The sequence below is a fragment of the Hypanus sabinus genome, chromosome 9, assembly GCF_030144855.1.
Source record: "Hypanus sabinus isolate sHypSab1 chromosome 9, sHypSab1.hap1, whole genome shotgun sequence".
Classification (NCBI taxonomy): domain Eukaryota; kingdom Metazoa; phylum Chordata; class Chondrichthyes; order Myliobatiformes; family Dasyatidae; genus Hypanus; species Hypanus sabinus.
In genome coordinates, this window is record NC_082714.1 from 7,558,728 (window position 1) to 7,577,216 (window position 18,489).

The 18,489-nt window shown below is 45.2% G+C and overlaps 1 protein-coding gene across 1 annotated transcript; it reads right to left on the minus strand.

Moving 5' to 3' along the window:
• Positions 1-10,456: 10,456 nt before the first annotated feature.
• Positions 10,457-17,510, minus strand: LOC132398778 (parvalbumin alpha-like). The gene is made up of 4 exons (XM_059978624.1): positions 17,444-17,510; positions 16,305-16,431; positions 13,623-13,732; positions 10,457-10,729 (listed from the first exon to the last, which is right to left on the minus strand). Exons 1-4 carry the CDS (start codon positions 17,508-17,510, stop codon positions 10,704-10,706), a joined length of 330 nt encoding a protein of 109 aa, XP_059834607.1. The 3' UTR covers positions 10,457-10,703.
• Positions 17,511-18,489: the final 979 nt, after the last annotated feature.

Consider the following 18,489-nt stretch of genomic DNA (forward strand, 5'->3'; position numbering starts at 1 on the left):
ATCCCTGGCAGGGCATTCCACGTGATGGTGACATATAGGTACATCAGTAATATATTTACCTTGAACTTTGGGGTATGTGTTTCCTCTTTATTCTTCAGTCATCTGGAAAGAAGAAAGCCTATGTCATCTCATGGTCATCGCCATGATTTCAAAAGATACCTGAAAAACCAAAGAGCTGATTGCATAATCTGTTGCTGAACATAGAACATGGAACAATAAAGCACCGGAAAAGGCCCTTTGGGCCACAATATTACACTGAACCAATCAAATTAATAACCAGGTGACAAACTAAACCAGTCTCCTCTGCATACACCACGTCCTTATCTCCCACTCTCCTCACGTTCATCTATCAAATTTACAGTAAACAGTTGTCAAAACTCAGATATTTTCCAACAACACTGTCGCTACACAATCACCATCACATACTAGCTTTTTATATTCTATTTAATTAAATACATTTAAATTTCCCAGTGCCTGTGCAAGGGTTTGAACTTGCCCTGCATTCAATACATTTACTGCATCTGTAACGAGCAGTCCAGGTTCTGCCCAACGCAGGGGCTAAATTTAGGACCTTCTGTCTCAAAGGGTGGGAATGAAGTGGCTCTGATGTTGGACAGGAGCTATGCATACCAACACTCAACAGTAACCCTATCACTTTTATGATCTTTCCATGATCTCCCTGCAAATTCACTGATTTAATGGAGGACAGCAGGGGAGCAGTGAGGACTAGGCCCCGATCCAGGGTGTTGCCTGTTTACAGCCAATCCAGGAGAGAGGCATCAAAGTCGGTGCGCTCCAAGCTGGAGTTGGTACTGCCCCTAGTGTTCACTCGGCAGAAGACAAGCTGTATTGTGTTTGACTGCAACATTCATAGACTCAGGATCCTCTTTTTTGCGTGTCTGTACTTTACTGATATCTCATATTTGCTTTGTGCTGTGTTGGTACTGTATTTCGCACCTTGGATCTGGAGTAACGCTGTTTCGTTTGGCTATAATCATGAGTATTCTTTCAAAGATTCAAGATTCAAAGTACATTTATACAACCCTGTTATTCATCTTCCCACAGACAACCAAAGAAAACCATGGAATCTGTTCAAAGAGAAAACAGTGCACAAAAAATGAACAAATCGCACAAACGGTGAAAAATGAGTGAAAAGCTCAGAATATAAAACATCAAACCACAAAACCATTTAAAGTGTCTAGAAATGCTCAGTGTAATTCAATTCAGTGCTGCGTCATTGACTGAGTGCAGGCCGCGGAGCCAGTTAAATGACAATTTCTAGCAGTAACGAGACAGCCTACAGAGGAGAGGTTGACACTTTGACACTGCGATGCCAAGATAACAACCTCTCCCTCAATGTCCAAAGAACTAAAGAGCTAATCATGGATTACAGGAGGAATGGAGACAGGCTCGCCCGATCAACATCAATGGGCCTGCAGCTGAGAGGGTGAGGATTTTCAAGTTCTTTGGTATACACGTCACCGATGATCTCACCTGAACTGAACTCACGGGCTTTGTGGCAAAAAATGCACAACGGTGTCTCTTCCACCTCAAGTGACTGAAGAAGTCTGGCATGAGCCCCAAATCGTCAAGACCTTCTACAGAGGCACCATTGAGAGCATCCTGACTGGCTGCATCTCCAACCTTGATCGCTGGGCACTGCAGAGAGTGCTACGGACAGCCCGGCACATCTGTGGCGGTGAACTTCCCTCCATTAAAGACATTTAGGTGCGTAAAGAAAGCCTGGAGGATTATAGGGGACACCAGTCACCCCAACCACAAACTGTTTCAGCTGCTTCCATCTGGCAAATGGTGCTGCAGCATTAAAACCAGGACCAACAGGCTACGGGACAGCTTCTCTCTACAAGCCATTAGACTTTTCCAATTCACATGTCTGTACATTGCAATGGAGTCATAACCTAAAGATTTTTACTCCCTCATGTTGTGGGATGGATGCAAGATTTAAATAAGTTCAATTCAATTCAATTTGAAAGATGAACTATCTGTTCTTCTATCTTCCACTGGCTATTAAGATGAACTCATGACCTCACAGCCCAGCTTCCTGTCTGCCTCTTCACCTTGCATTCTGTTGTTGCTTTCCTTTGTACTGCCTCAATGCACTGGTGTGATGTAATGATCTGTGTGGATGGCCTGCAAAACTAAATGTTCCACTGTAACTTGGTACAAGTGGTAGCATAGTGGTTAGCACGATGCTTTCCAGTATAAGGCAAACCGGGTTCAATTCCCACCACTGCCCTTAACACTTTTGTACGTTCGTCCCATGACTGAGTGGGTTTCTTCCGGGTGCTCTGGTTTCCTCCCACCTTCCAAAGACATACGGGTGGGTAGGGTAAATAGTCATCGTAAATTGTCCTGTGATTAGGCTGGGGTTAAGTTGGGGGATTGCTGAGTGGCGTGGCTCGAGGGGCAGGAAGGCCTGTTCCGTGCTGCATCTCACTAAATAAACCAATTTACCGACTTATCTTTTCTCTCTATTTCTTCCTCCACAGCTTATGTTATCTCTGACTTGCTACGGTTCTGCCAGACGATCGAAAAGAAACATTAGCTCTGCCCCACTCTCCACAAAGATGCGCTGAGCAATCCCAGCGTTGCTTTATTTCAGGAAACTGGGAGTTTTAGGGAACTTGCAAATAATGATATGTGAAGCAGCTTTACGGGATGTAGTGGGGGGGGGGGGAATAATGACTGTAAACACAGCTGTTTTTGTTACTTGACAAAACAGTACAAGTGTCATCTTTGACCAAGGTTTAACCTGCCAGCCGCGTATGCCTCCACTCTGCACCAAGTAGCTGGCTCTCAGTGTCATGTGAAGTGTCTCTGCCAAGGAAACCTAGGCTGGACAAAAGACCACAGTCAAGACTGTGGTCACAAGCACGAGACATTCTGCAGATGCTGGAAGTCCAGAGTAATGCACACAAAATGCAGGAGGAGCCCTGTCAGTAGAAATGCCGGGCCGCCTCAGTAGTGTAGCGGTTAGCGCGATGCTCCTTCGGCTCAGGGTGATGCAGTTCGAAGTTCAATCACAACGCGGTCTGTAAGGAGTTTGTACCGCCTTTCTGTCAGCACGTGAGTCTCCTGTAGGTGCTTCGGTTTCCCGCCACGTCCCAAAGACTTCCCGATAAGTTCTCATAATTGGCCATTGTAAGTTGGCTGGGTTGCTGGGCTGTGCAGGAGGGCCTGTTCTGCGCCGTATCTCTAAACAAATCAAAAATAAACTCAGAAGGTCAGGCGGTACTTATGGATCCAACTGGAAGGTGAGCCCCAGACGGAAGGTTCCACTGGCGAGCAGTGAATAGGAGTGGAGGCTGTGAGTACAAGGAAAAGAACATAGGACATAGAAAACCTACAGCACAATACAGGCCCTTTGGCCCACAAAGCTGTGCCGAAAACGTACTTACTTTAGAAATTACCTGGGGTTACCCATAGCCCTCTATTTTTCTAAGCTCCATGTACCTGTCCTGGAGTCTCTTAAAGGATCCTATCGTATCCGCCTCCACCTCCACCGCCGGCAGCCCTTTCCACGCACTCACTATCCTCTGCGTATAAAACCTACCCCTGACATCTCCTCTGTACCTACTTCCAAGCACCTCAAAACTATGTCCTCTTGTGATAGCCATTTTAGCCTTGAGAAAAAGCCTCTGACTATCCACATGATCAATGCCTCTCATCATCTTATACACCTCTATCAGGTCACCTCTCATCCTCCGTCACTCCAAGGAGAAAAGGCGGAGATCACTCAACCTATTCTCATAGGGTATACCTGTACTCTCCAATCCAGGCAACATCCTTGTAAATCTCCTCTGCACCCTTTCTATAGTTTCCACATCCTTCCTGTAGTGAGGTGACCAGAACTGAGCACAGTACTCCAAGTGGGGTCTGACCAGGGTCCCAATAGCTGTAACATTACCTCTCAGCTCTTGAACTCAATCCCATGGTTGATGAAGGCCAATACACCGTATGTCTTCTTAACCACACAGTTAACCTGTGCAGCAGCTTTGAGTGTCCTATGGACTCAGACCCCAAGATCCCTTCGATCCTCCACACTGCCAAGGGTCTTACCATTAATACTATATTCTGCCATCATATTTGACTTACCAAAATGAACCACCTCACACTTATCTGGGTTGAACTCCATCTGCCACTTCTCTGCCCAGTTTTGCATCCTATCAATGTCCAGCTGTAACCTCTGACAGCCCTCCACACTATCCACATCACCTACAACCTTTGTGTCATCAGCAAATTTACTAACTCATCCCTCCACTTCCTCATCCAGGACATTTATAAAAATCATGAAGAGAAGGGGTCTCAGAACAGATCCCTGAGGACCTCCGTGCAGAATGTGACCCATCTACAATCACTCTTTGCCTTCTGTGGGCAAGCCAGTTCTGGATCCACAAATCAAGGTCCCCTTGGATCCCATGCCTCCTTACTTTCTCAATAAGCCTTCTACTGCTCTATCTTCATCAATGTGTTTAGTCACATCCTCAAAAATTTCGATCAGACTCATAAGGCATGACCTGCCTTTGACAAAGCCATGCTGACTATTCCTAATCATGTTATGCCTCACCAAATGCTCATAAATCCTGCCTCTCAGGATCTTCTCCATCAACTTACCAACCACTGAAGTAAGACTCACTGGTCTATAATTTCCTGGGTTATCTCTACTCCATTTCTTGAATAAGGAAACAACATCCACAGCCCTCCAATCCTCTGGAACCTCTCCTGTCCCCATTGATGATGCAAAGATCATTGTCTGAGGCTCAGCAATCTCCTCCTTTGCCTCCCACAGTAGCCTGGGGTAGATCTTGTCCAGTCCCTGTGACTTATCTAACTTGATGTTTTCCTCTTTCTTAACATCTACATGCTCAAGCTTTTCGATCTGCTGTAGGTCATTCCTACAATTGCCAAGATCCTTTTCCGTAGTGAATGCTGAAGCAAAGTATTCATTAAGTACCTCCGCTACCTCCTCTGGTTCCATACACACTTTTCCACTATCACACTTAATTTGTCCTATGCTCTCACATCTTATCCTCTTGCTCTTCACATAATTGCAGAATGCCTTGGGGTTTTCATTAATCCTGCTCACCAAGGCCTTTTCATGGCCCCTTCTGGTTCTCCTAATTTCTTGAGCTCCTTCCTGCTGCCTTATAATTTTCTAGATTTCTATCATTACCTAGTTTTTTTTAACCTTTCGTAAGCTTTTCTTTTCTTCTTGACTAGACTTTCAACAGCCTTTGTACATCATGGTTCCTGTACCCTACTATCTCATTGAAATATACCTATGCAGAACGCCACACAAATATCCCTTGAACATTTGCCACATTTCTTCCATACATTTCCCTGAGAACATCTTTTCCCAATTTATACTTCTAAGTTTCTGTCTGATAGCTTCATATTTCCCCTTACTCCAATTAAACATTTTCCTAACTTGTCTGCTCCTATCCCTCTCCAATGCTATGGTAAAGGAGATAGAATTGTGATCACTATCTCCAAAATTCTCTCCCATTGAGAGACCTGACACCTGACCAGGTTCACTTCCCAATACCAGATCAAGTACAGCCTCTCCTCTTGTAGGAACCATCATGAACGCACCTAACAAACTCAACCCCATCTAAATCCCTCGGTCTAGGGAGATGGCAATCAATATTGGGGAAATTAAAATCTCCCACCACGACAACCCTGTTATTACTACACCTTTACAGAACATCTCCCTATCTGCTCCTCGATGTCCCTGTTACTATTGGGTGGTCTATAAAAAACACCCAGTGGAGTTATTGACCCCTTCCTGTTCCTAACCTCTACCCACAGAGACGATTCTTTAGGCCGAGACAATTTCTCAGGCCTGATAAAGGGCCTTAGCCCAAAATGACAGATGTAAGTAAGATTGAAAAAATGCAGACAAAATTTACAAGGATGTTGTAGGACTTGAGGAGCTGAGTTATAGAGAAAGGTTGAATAGGTTAGGGCTTTAGAGTGTAGGAGAATGAGGGGAGATTTGACAGAGGTAGATAAAATTATGAGGGGTATAGATTGGGGTAAATGCAAACAGGCTTTTTCCACTGACGTTGGGTGAGACTACAACTAGAGGTCATAGGTTATGGGTGAAAGATGAAATGTTTAAAGGGAACTTGAGGGGAAACTTCTTCATTCAGAGGATGATGAGAGTGGGGAACAGCTTGCCAGTGCAAGTGGTAGATGCAGGGAGGGATGATTTCAATATTTAAGGGAAGTTTGGATAGGTACACAGATGGGAGGGGTATGGAGGTCGATGAGACTGGGTAGGTTGATGGTTTGGTATGGACCAGATGGGCCGAAGGACCTGTTTCTGTGCTGTAGTGTTTTATGCTCTGTGCTACCTGACCTGCTGAGTTTTTCCAGTATGTTGCGTATGTTATGTGATGTGTGATTTCATTCTTTATTCTTAGAACAGTACAGCACAGGAACTGGCCATTCGGCCCACAATGGTGTGCTGAGCCAGTTAAAAAGCAAATCAAAAAGCACCCAAACACCAGTCCCTCCTACCTACACCATGTCCTTATCCCTCCATCCTCCTTAAATCCATGTGCCTATCCAAATGTCTCTTAAAAGCCTCTAATGTATTTGCCTCTACCGCTATACCAGGCAGTTCATTCCACGCATCCACAAATCACTGAGTAAAAAATCCCTCTCACCTTCAATGCATGCCCTCTGGTATTAGATAGTTCGACACTGGGAAACATATACTCTCTGTCCACTCTATCTATGCCCCTTCTTGAGGGATTGTTATAATATTCTTATTTTTGTAGGACACACCCTGAATGACACATCACAGCAGAATTCCTAATCTATGTAAATGAATTTGGTGAATAAAGTTGATCCTTCACCTCCATAATTTCACTGTGAGCTTGCTTTTCATTGTACCTGTACCTGACTGTATTTGTGAACAGGACAATAAATCTTCAGCACTGCACTACAGGCAAGATGCGACTGCGGAGGGGATCAGCAGGAAGCAGAGCTGAGGTAGAAGTGGGAAGATGTCAATAAGATTGAAGGAGTATATGTAAATTCTTAATACATGTAAATGTACAGTACTGTGCAAATGTCTTAGGTCTATAGCTATGATGCCTAAGATTTTTGCACAGTATTGTATTTGTCAACATGGAGCAGAGAGCGAGTTTGCAAGTCTGGCAGGAGCACAGGATGTTGGGAATGGTGAAGGTGGAGTTCCACGGGAGCAGTGTGGGACCCCTCCCATTCCTGTTTTCCTCTCTCACATTATCTCCTTACCTGCCCATTACCTCCCTCTGGTGCTCCTCCCCTTCCCTTTCTTCCACGGCCTTCGGTCTTCTCCTATCAAATTCCCCCTTCTCCAGCCTTTTATCTCTTTCATCAATCAATATCCCTGCTCTTTACTTCCCCCCTCCCCCTCTCCTGGTTTCACCTATCCCTACATCTTTGTAACTCTTCTTTCCCTCCCAACACCTTCTTACTCCAACCTTACCTTTTCTCAGTCCTGATGTAGGGTCTTGGCCCAAAACGTCAACTGTATTCTTTTCCATAGATATTGCCTGCTGAGTTCCTCCAGAATTCTGTGTGTGTTGCTTTGAATTCCAGCATCTGCTGATTTTCTGTTTGTAACACTACCTCTGTGCTTTTTTTGCACTATTTACTTAGTTTTTATATATCTGCATATGCACATACACACTTCTTACTATAATTCACAGTTTTCATTATCATGTATTGCAAAGTACTGCTCCCATATAACAAATTTTATGACATATGCTGGTGATATTCAAGCTGATTCTAATTCTGAAATCTTTATGTTAACTGTCAAGTTGTGGACTGAATAACTTTATCCAGAAAGCATTGAACCAAGATAGAATTAAAGATATGGATGAGAAAGGTCTCAGTTTATGGAAAGCTGGAGAAAGAGTCACAGATGAGAGTCGTTGGGCTTTTACTACACAGGAGAATATACGGTTCTACATGCTTAATTATAAATAAGCATTTGACAGGTCAACATTGATACTCTAGACGAGTGGGTTGTCGATTCTACATCACTGCCTTGTTTGGAATCACTGGTGCGAGATTTAGCAGATGGTGAATGCATTTAAAGAATTCAGCTGCTATTGAGTTTCATTACCCTATTTCTTAAATTTCTAAGGAAGTGACAAATTGAAGTTGAAAGATTAAGTGCAAAAGATTCCCTCTATTCAAAGTGGACAGGAACCAGAATAAGATTTAATATCACTAGTTATTTTGTGAATTTGTTGACATAACAGACGGGAGCAAAACCACCAGGAGGAATGAAATTGAGGTTGTGGAAAAAAACTCAGGTCACCCAAGATGGGGTGGCACGGTAGCATAGTGGTTAGCACAACGCTGTACAGTGCCAGCAACCTGGGTTCAATTCCTGTCACTGTAAGGAGTTTGTACGTTCTCCCTGTGTCATGTGGGTTTCCTCCGGGTGATCCATTTTCCTACCACAGACCAAAGTTGGTAGGTTAATTGGTCTTTGTGATTAGACTAGGATTAAATCGGGAGATTACTGGGCAGAGTGGCTCGAAGGGTAGGAAGGGCCTATTCCACAGTGTATCTCAATAAATAAAATAGAATAAAATTCTGCTGCAACTGTTCTCAGTCATCATATCATAAAGTTGTTTGGCACAAGAAGATGCCTATTTGATATAATCCCATTTCCCAGAACCTGGTACTTAGACTGCTGTGCCTTATGCAGGCCTGATTCCATTGGTGGAAGTTGGGTGACATTGAGAGAGAGAGTCTAGCTGGCTTGAAAAACACAGGAGATTCTGCAGATGCTGGAAATCCAGAGCAACACACACAAAATGCTGGGGGAAATAAGCAGTCAATATTTGGATCTGAGACTCTTCATCGGGATTGGAAAGGAAGGGGGAAGCAGCCAAATTAAGAAGGTTAGGGGGGAGAGGAAGGAGTACAAACTGCCAGATTATAGGTGAGGCAGGTGAGGGAGAAGGTGGGTGAGGGAGGTGATATGTGGGAAAGGAAAAGGGCTGACGAGGAAGGAATCTGATAGGAGAGGAGAGTGGACCATGGGAGAAAGGGAAGGCGGAGGGGCACCAGAGGGAGGTGATGGGCAGGTGAAGAGGCTAAGAGGACTGCACGAATGGGGAGTGAAAAAAGAGAGAAAGAGGAGAGGGGACAAATTACCAGGAGGTAGTGAAAATTGATGTGTTTGCCATCAGATTGGAAGCTACCCAAAAGGAAGATGAGGTGTTTCTCCTCCAACCAGTGTGGCCTCATTGAGGCAGAAGAGAAGGCTTTCGACTGACACATCAGACTGGAATGGGATGTTGAATTGAAATGGGTGGCCACTGAGAAATCCTACCTTCTGTGACGGATGGAGTGAAGGTGCTCAATGAAATGTGTTCCCCCCCCCCCAAGTGTCCACATCTCACTGCATCAGTAAAGCAACCAACATAAAGACCCCAGACCCCTTTCTTCCCCTTCATCCATCAGGCAGAAGTTACAAAAGCTGAAAGCACGTACCACCAGGCTCAAGAACAGCTTCTACCCCACTGTTATAAGACTATCGAGTGGTTCCCTAGTACGATAAGATGGACACAAAAAAATCTGCAGCTGCTGGAAATCTAAAGCAACACATACAAAATGCTGGAGGAGTTCAGTAGGTCAGGCAGCATCTAGGGAAATGAATAGATTTCTGACATTTCAGGCCGAGGCCCTTCTTCAGGACTGAGAAGGAAGGGGGAAGAGGCCAGGATAAAAAGGGGGATGGGAAGAGGGGAAAGAGGCTAACTGGAAGGTAAAAGGTGAAGCCAGGTGGGTGGGAAAGGTCAAGGACTGGGAAAGAAGGAACCTGATAGGAGAGGAGAGTGGACCATCAGCGAGAGGAAGGAGGAGGGAACACGAAGGGAGATAAGCACGTGAGAAGAAGTGAAAGGTCAGAGTGGGGAACGTACAAAAGGGGGGGTGGAAATTCTGTACACCGGAAGGAGAAATCGATATTCAGGCCATCAGGTTATTCAGGTTGGAGGCTATTCGGATGGAATATAAGGTGTTGTTCCTCCAACCCGAGGGCGGCCTCCGCTTGGCACAAGAGGAGGCCATGGACCGACATGTCGGAACAGAAAGAGGAATCAGAATTAAAACCTTTGGCCACATGGAAGTCCCACTTGTGGTGGATGGAGCAGAGCGGTCTCCTGGCCACACAATCTACCTCATCGTGGTCTTGCACCTTATTATACGCTGCACTGGACTTCCTCTGAAACTAACGCTCTGCACACCTGTGATTATTTTCCCTTCTCAATGCTGAGATGATGATAGGTAGAGTTGGCATTCAAAACCAATTTTTTACTGTACCTCAATGCATAGTAAGTCAAATATACCAATTTTTCAAGAAGAGAAAATGTAGTCCAACAACTGAAAAGTGAAAATTCTTTTCAATAGTGGTGATCTTTATTATTTTGTGGATTTGGCGATTTGAGGCAATTTCCACAATTAAGACATCAAGTAATAAATATTAAAGTAACATGCACAGAAAATGTCCTGTTAAAAAGTTTCAACAAAGGAAACGATATTTTGACATTTATTAATGCCATTAACTGTATCAAAATGTATAAATAAAAATGCGCTTGCTATGCGAGATGTTAGACAGAGTGTTGTGACTGCTCAGGATTGAGAGAGTAGCGGCTCGTTCACTTTCTTCATGCCTTCACCATATTCTTGAACTCTGCAAAATGAAAAGAGAGGCTCGGAATGAACATGTTTAAAATAGAGCAACCCTCTCAATGAATAAACTACATTGGACGTGCCTGTTGTTACCCATATCATCAGCTCCACCGGGAACGAGACCATCATGGGTTTGGAGGAGGCAAATGAAGGGAATATCTGCTGGTGGGCAAAGGTTTAAAATTCCATCATAAGATAAAAGGAGAATATGAGGAAAAGCTTGTTACTTGGGGGATTACTCAGCCAGGAATATTCTTATAGATAGAAAAATGGTGAGCTATTTAGGAAGAGAGGGTTAGATCAGGGGTTTCCACCATTTTATAAGCCATGGACCCCTACCATTAACCAAGGGGCCCCTGGGTCCGATTGATCTTGAAAAAAGTTAAAAAGGTCAGCACACCATTGTGGGCTGAAGGACCTGCACTGTGCTGTAAAGTTCTAAGTGCATCAGATCATGCAGCAAAGATATGGTGAATGCAGACCTTCTTGGGAAACTCAAACTAGAAGGCTTAGGTTTAAGGTAAGAGTGGAAAGAGTTAATAGGAAACTGAGGGGCAACATCTTCCCCCAGACAGTTTCCTATAGTGGGTGAGTTTAGGAGCAGAGGGCATAGCCTCAGGATATAAGGATGACCGTTTAGAACAGAGATGAGGAGGAATTTCTTTAGACAAAGTGTGGTGAACCTGTGGAATTCATCGCCACAGACAGCTGTGGAGGCCAGGTCATTGGGCATATTTAAAGCGGTGGATGATAGGTTTTTGATTAGTGATGGTTTCAAAGGTAACCGGGATAAGGCAGGGGAATGGGGTCGGGAAGGACAATAAATCAGCCATGGTGGAATGGTGAAGCAGACTCAATGGGCTGAATGGCCTGGTTCTGTTCCTATGTCTTATGGAAGTGTTTGAGGCAGTTATGTTAACAATATTTAAAAGATACACTCAGCTACACGGAGAGGAAAGGGTTAGAGCAGATCTTCACAACCTGTATGCCCATGGTGGACCAATACCATTAAGCAAAGGGTCGGTGGACCCCAGTTTTCAGATGTATGGGCCAAATGAGACTAGCTTAGATGGGAATCTCGATCAGCATGAATATTGTGTTGAAGGGCCTAATTCTGTGCTCTATTATTCGATGACTCAATGCCTGCCTGTCCTGCCAGCTGTTTGACTTGAATTTAGCCAAGACTCAGTGGTCTAGTTCTGCTGTCCAGAATTCAAGGTGGTGAATGACAAGTGTGTTTCAAATGCAATTGGATAGATACAGAAAGAATCATTTATAAGGTTATGAAAAAAATATATAGTGGTGTAGGAAAGGGTATAATTTCACAAGAAGCCAACACAAAATCAGTGGGCTGTGCAGGAACAATCCTATGATTGCCTTTCAATAAGATTATAGAACTTTATGGCACAGAAGGAAACCATTTGGCACATCATATCCTTGCCATCTGATAGGGGCCTTCTAGTTAAATCCTAACTCTCAGCCATGGTTGCTTGGTTTAGGTCTGGTAGGGTACACCCATTCCATGATGCGGTGTTATTTTCTATAAAACAGGGTCATTCACATGTTTGACTTGGGATGGGGACACTGAGGGACTTGGGCTGACATGTGGGCAGTGGGGTGAGTGGTTAAGAATTAAACATTAGACACTTCAGTGGAGTAAGTACACAGTCACCAGTTCTCCTGCTGATCAACCATACTTGTCAACAGTCAAAAAGACAAGTACTAGATGATCATCAATACAAGAAATTCTGCAGATGTTGGAGATCTAGAGTAACACACACACAAAATGCTAGAAGAATTCAGCACCCATCTATGAAAAGGAATAAAGAGTTGATGTTTCCAGCCAAGAACTTGAGACACCTATCTGAGATACCAGAAGGTATAAAACTTTATGTCAACTCTTTCAGGGCTAGGAGATGACATAACTGAAAGGAGTAAAGATTTATAGACGGAAATTAGACCTTCACCAATAACACAACTGACCATGATCACAGTTTAAAAATTATACATGTGAATATTCTGGTCACCACATTATAAGGAGCATATTGTCGCTTTGGAGAGGATGCAGAAGAGGTTTACCTGGATTAGAGAGTATGAGCTATTAGGAGAGGTTATACAAACTTGGGTTGTTTTCTTTAGAACATCAGAAGCTGAGGAAAAACATGATAAAAGCTTATAAGATTATGAGAGGCATAGATTGGGTAGATAGTCAGACTCTTTTTGCCAGGAGTGAAATGTAAAATACTAAAGGAAGTGCACTTAGGGCAAGAGGGGGAAGTTTTTCCTTTCTTTACACAGAGAGTGGTGGGTTCCCAGAATACACTGCCAGGGGTAATGACGGAATCAGATTTGGGAGATCAAATGTAAAGGGACAGTGCATAGTTAACGGCTAGACCCTTAACAGCATTGAAGTGCAGAGGGATTTGGGGGTTCACAGAGCCCTGAAAATGGATGCATTGGTTGATAGGATGGTAAAGAAGACATATGGCATGTTTGCCTTTATTAGCTGAAGCACTGAGTTTAAGAGACAGCAAGTTACATTGTCACCTTATAAAACTCTAGTTGGGCTGCAACTAGAGTATTGTGTAAAGTTCTGGTTGCTTCATTGCAGAAGACTCTGGAGAGGGTGCAGAGGAGGTTTACCAGGCTGTTGTCTGGATTAGAGGGTGTGCTGTAAGGTGAGGTTGAAGGGCCTGATCCTGTGCTGTATTGGTCTATGTTCAGAGGTACTTAAGATGCAGCGAATGGAGGGAAGTGGACCTTATGCATGCAGAAGAGACTTAGCTTAATTCGGCATTATGCTTGGCACAGACATCATGGGCCAATGGGTCTGTTTCTGTTACGTATTTTTCTGTGTTCCATGAATATCGATTATTAGAGAGTATCTAACACACCTTCAACTCCAATCTTTCCATCATGATCAGTGTCTCCAGCAGCAAGGAAAGCTTCTGTCTCTTTCTGATTCAGGTCCCGAGCACCGGCAGAGAACCTCTTCAGGAACTTTCTGGAAAAAACAGGAAAAGGAACCGGATCAAATCACTAGCATCAATACCTGGTCCCACACTCCCTGCAGTTTAGCAGAAATGAGATGTAATCACAAGCAGGCAAATGAAATCCTGACATTGGGAGTCAGTTTTTCAGGGTGGGGCACTGAGGGCTGTCAGACAGGAAAAGTTGTGGTGCAATTTCGGCTGAGGTGATAGCATTTCTGTACTCATCGGAGTTGCAATTGCCTGCCCCAGAATGCCCAGCCTCCTCCTGCTGATCCCTCCCGCCCAACACAGGCAGGCATCTCCCAGTCTCCACCTAGCTAATAAGATTCCCTGCCGTTCGCTCCAGATTCATTACCTGCAACCTATTTAACCCCAGCTCTCATCCACAGTCCTTGTTCACTCACCGAACCAGCCGGCCTCAACCAGTCACTCCTCACCTTCCCTCTTCCTGCATAAGGTTTACTTGTTGCCTGTTGTCATGTTTAGTTTCTGTTCTCTCTTGTTTTGTGATCCCTCAAAGCTTGTTATTTTGTGGTCTATTATTTACCGCTGAATTGTCCTCACTGCTCCGCTTTTGGGTGAAGCCTCTTCTACATTTCCTAACAATTAGTATGGGACATAAATGGTCAGTCATAGAGTGCTGGGGATACTCAGCCATTGAAATCAGTAGACCAGGAAAGGTAAATGGGACGTGGTTGGAAGAATGGGGTGTAGGATCTTATTGAAAGGCACAGCAGACTTCAAAGCAGCTTATTATGTTAATCCTCCAGGAAGACCACAATCTTGTCATTGGGTTTGGAGGCTCGCCGTGCCTCAATGACCTGGAGAGCTATGCTGGCTGGAGTCAGGGTTTTGTGCTTTGGCTTTTCATCGGGTCACCCATGCCAAACAGGTCAAAGGGTAGAGGTCAGACTAAGAGAGGCCCACTGGTCCTCCAGTTTCAGGGGTTCAGGTCAGGGCTGACAACCCTGACAGGTCAAACAAAACTGTTACAGAAACAGCAGTGAAGAATCCTGTACACCGGAGTGGCTGAAGATGGACAGTGATGGCAGAACGGACAGTAAATAAGTACTGGGTTAATAGATATTAACAATAATGTCTCTTCGAAAAGAAGTGTGAATGTGGTGTTGGGGCAGAGGGTGGGCCCTGATCATTTTGAATGAGAGGTCAGTCTCCAATGACCAAACATCCTGCTCCACGCTCCTATTTTCTATATCTGATTCTAAGAAGATCATAAATGTATAGATTAAATTGGTGAGCCGAATTGCGTAAATCTGCTCCTGCGTCTTACGGTTTTATAATCAAGAAGGTCAATGCACTTAGTATCTCAAATATGGACACTTGGTTCATATACTGGACTCTGTCTGCCCTGGTCGCCGTCTCAGAGAAGCACCCAACATTGTTAAAGAGCGTTTCCGCCCCAGACATTCTCTCTTTGCCTTCTCCCATCAGGCAGGAGATGAGCGCGACGCTTTTAAAGTTTGGAGTTTAATTCCGGCTCCACGACGTACCGGCTAGTAGGTTGATTGGTCATTGTAAATTGTCTTGTGGTTAGGTTAAGATTAGCCTGTTCCGCGTTGTATCTCTGAAGTAGAAGAGCTGGCACATTCCCCACAGCACAGCAGGAACAATGCCACTGGGTAACCATTCCAGAGAGAAATGCATTCGTTTCCGGGGCTCAGATCAACTAAGTTCAAAGGTTTGGTGCGTAACACACGACGAAAAGGGGAAAAAAATCACACCGGAATGTGCATTTAAAATTAATAGCTGTGAGTATTTGCCTTCTACCTGACCTTAAACTGATCTGAACATTATTTCTTTGAGAACAATAATTGATTTAATCTACCCCACTCCATTGTGCCGCATCTTTTATCAATTTCATTGGACCTTTGCTGGACTTTGAGGCACGGGAAATGTACGTACAACTTAAACAGAAGCGTTTCTGCAGATGCTGGAAATCCAGAGACAGACAGACAGACAGACAGACAGACACACACACACACACACACACACACACACACACACACACACACATACACACACACACACACACACACACACACACTCACACACACACATACACACACACACACACACTCACACACACACTCACACTCACACAGATACACACACACACACACTCACACAGACACACACAGACACACTCACACAGATACACACACACACTTACACACACACTCACACAGATACACACACACACTCACACACACACTCACACAGACACACTCACACAGATACACACACACTCACACACACACACACACACAGACACAGACAGACATACATACACACACACACTCACACACACACTCACACAGACACACTCACACAGATACACACACACACACACACACACACTCACACACACACTCACACAGACACACTCACACAGATACACACACACTCACACAGACACACTCACACTCACACAGACACACACACACACACTCACACAGACACACACAGACATACACACACACACAGAGCAATAGAGGTAAACGTTGTAAACAACGTCTACAGTCCGCCCTCTAGCAATATGGGAAAGAAGAAACTGGTCCCTACGTCAGCTCTTCCACCTCAATATATCCGCTCGCATCCTCGTCCAGAACGCGGAAGATTTTGGTGAGTTCCGCGTCGTTTTTTTTATTCAGGCCGCTGGTTTGGAAGAAGGTCTTGTGGTTGAAAGAAGCTGTTCAGAAAGGGGTAGGTAGGGGTGGGGGGGGGGAAGAGAGAGAGACCATAAGACCATAGAAAAAGAGAAAAGGGGTAGGGGTGGGGAAGTAATCAGAATCACGTTTACATGACGCGAGGCAGGCATAGCAAAAACACCACGGATACCCCTCACCCTAGTCGCGGAAGGCCAGTCAGTTCTAAGGATGTAACATCAGCTTCCCTCCCTCCCCACACCCCTACCTTCCTCCCCTCCAACATGCTCCCCACCACACACACACGTCCTTCCTTTCTCCCACATCCGCCCCCTCACTCCACACACCGACCCTCCCCCCCACGTACACAATGCCTCCAGCCCCTTCCCTCCTGACAGAAGCTCCTGAAACCCTTGATTCCACGTCTACTCATCTCCGTCCAACTAAATATCGAGTCTTTAACATTGTTGGACCTTTAAGTATGACTGTCGTTTGGGGCTAGTTCGGTTCGGTATGGGTGGGGGGATGACGAGGGAGAATGCGGGTGAGGAGAGAGATGAGAAGGGTTAGTGGGAGGGGAAGTGAGGAGAGGAGGGGCGTGGGATCAGATGGGGGGATTGGAATGAGAGGAGGAGGGGGAATGGGAAGAGGGGAGTGAGATGGGAGGGGTGGGCGGAGGGGATGGGAGTGATGGGGAGTGAGATGGGGCGTAAGAGGAGTGAGACAGGGTGAAACGGGGTGAAATGGGGAACGAGAGGGCGCGGGGGTGGAACGAGGCGGGGAGGAGCGGGGGGGGAAGGAACATAATGGAGAGTGAGACGGGGCGAATGGGATTAGATGAGTGTGAATGGAATGACGAGGGAGTGGGATGAGAGGGGGAATGGGATATGAAGGACCCTATAATGTACAGAAGCCCGATACCCCAACACCTCCCACCTTCACTGAGCGGTGCCTATTAATAGCCCAAGGAGCAGACACGGCGGTGAAGAACCGCCGGGTTCCAGCGACTCGCTAAGCAACCGCACGAGTAAAAGAGAAGACGCTGCAATACTTCACCAGAACACTCAGCCAGGGCTTTTTCGATGTCTTTGGCACTGAGTAAGGCGGAGATATCGGAGGACATGGTGATGCTAGAAAATAATAAGCACAGAAATGATGAATCACTCACTCACTGTTATTTCTTCAGCAATCCCCTAAAAAGCATATTCTTAACTAAAAAAAAAATTAAACCATTTTCCTCTCCCTAGGTCTTCGGACCAAATGTCCCGACATGAGAGGCAAACAGCCATCATATCTCCATTTGCTGAGGGGGGTTCTTGCTGAAGGGAGAGGCTGGTATCTCTCCTCTCTGAGGAGTGCTGAGCACTTTTCCCTTTGGTGCGAGGAGCTCAAAGCACCGACCCGTTCTCGCAAGACTTTTCCAAGTTCCGGCGGGAGTTGGGCATCCTCCATTGGTTTTCCCCAACCCCAAAAGAGTCCAGGGTTAAACTGGTCCCGACATTCCAGTGCTACAGGACATCTCGGTCACAGGTGCCATACCAGGTCTTCTCCTACTCGGTTCTCGGCGTTGTTGGAAGAATTGGTCCCGTTTTGAACGGACTAGAAGGAAGAGAGGGTGTTTCTGGAGAAACTCACCTGCTTCGGTAGCTCTTCGCTTTCCTTAAGACGGCTCGCAGGTGAGGCAGGCAATAACGGCGCAGGGCCCTGGGGTGACCAACCCCTTATATACTCCTCATTCTGCAAAGCGTTTGCAGAATTCAAATTTCAGCGTCATCACGGCTCCTCCAACATGGAGAGGAGATCAGTGTCAAATAAACCGACCAGCTAATCATTTTTCAAAATCTATTTTTATCTGGACAGAATTTATATTTAATAACAATCAATACTTTACTTGCTGCCGGGAAGGCTGGGGCGGGGGGGGGGTGATAATCGCCAGATGTTATGTGAAATGATGGAAACCCTATTCAAGTTTGATAAAAGGATGCGCTTCTTTAGTAGAGGCATAGAACATAACAGCAAAGGAACAGGCCATTCGGCCCATTTAGTCCGTGCTGAACTGTTAATTTGCCTAGTTTCGCGAGCCGCACCTGGACCGTGGCTCC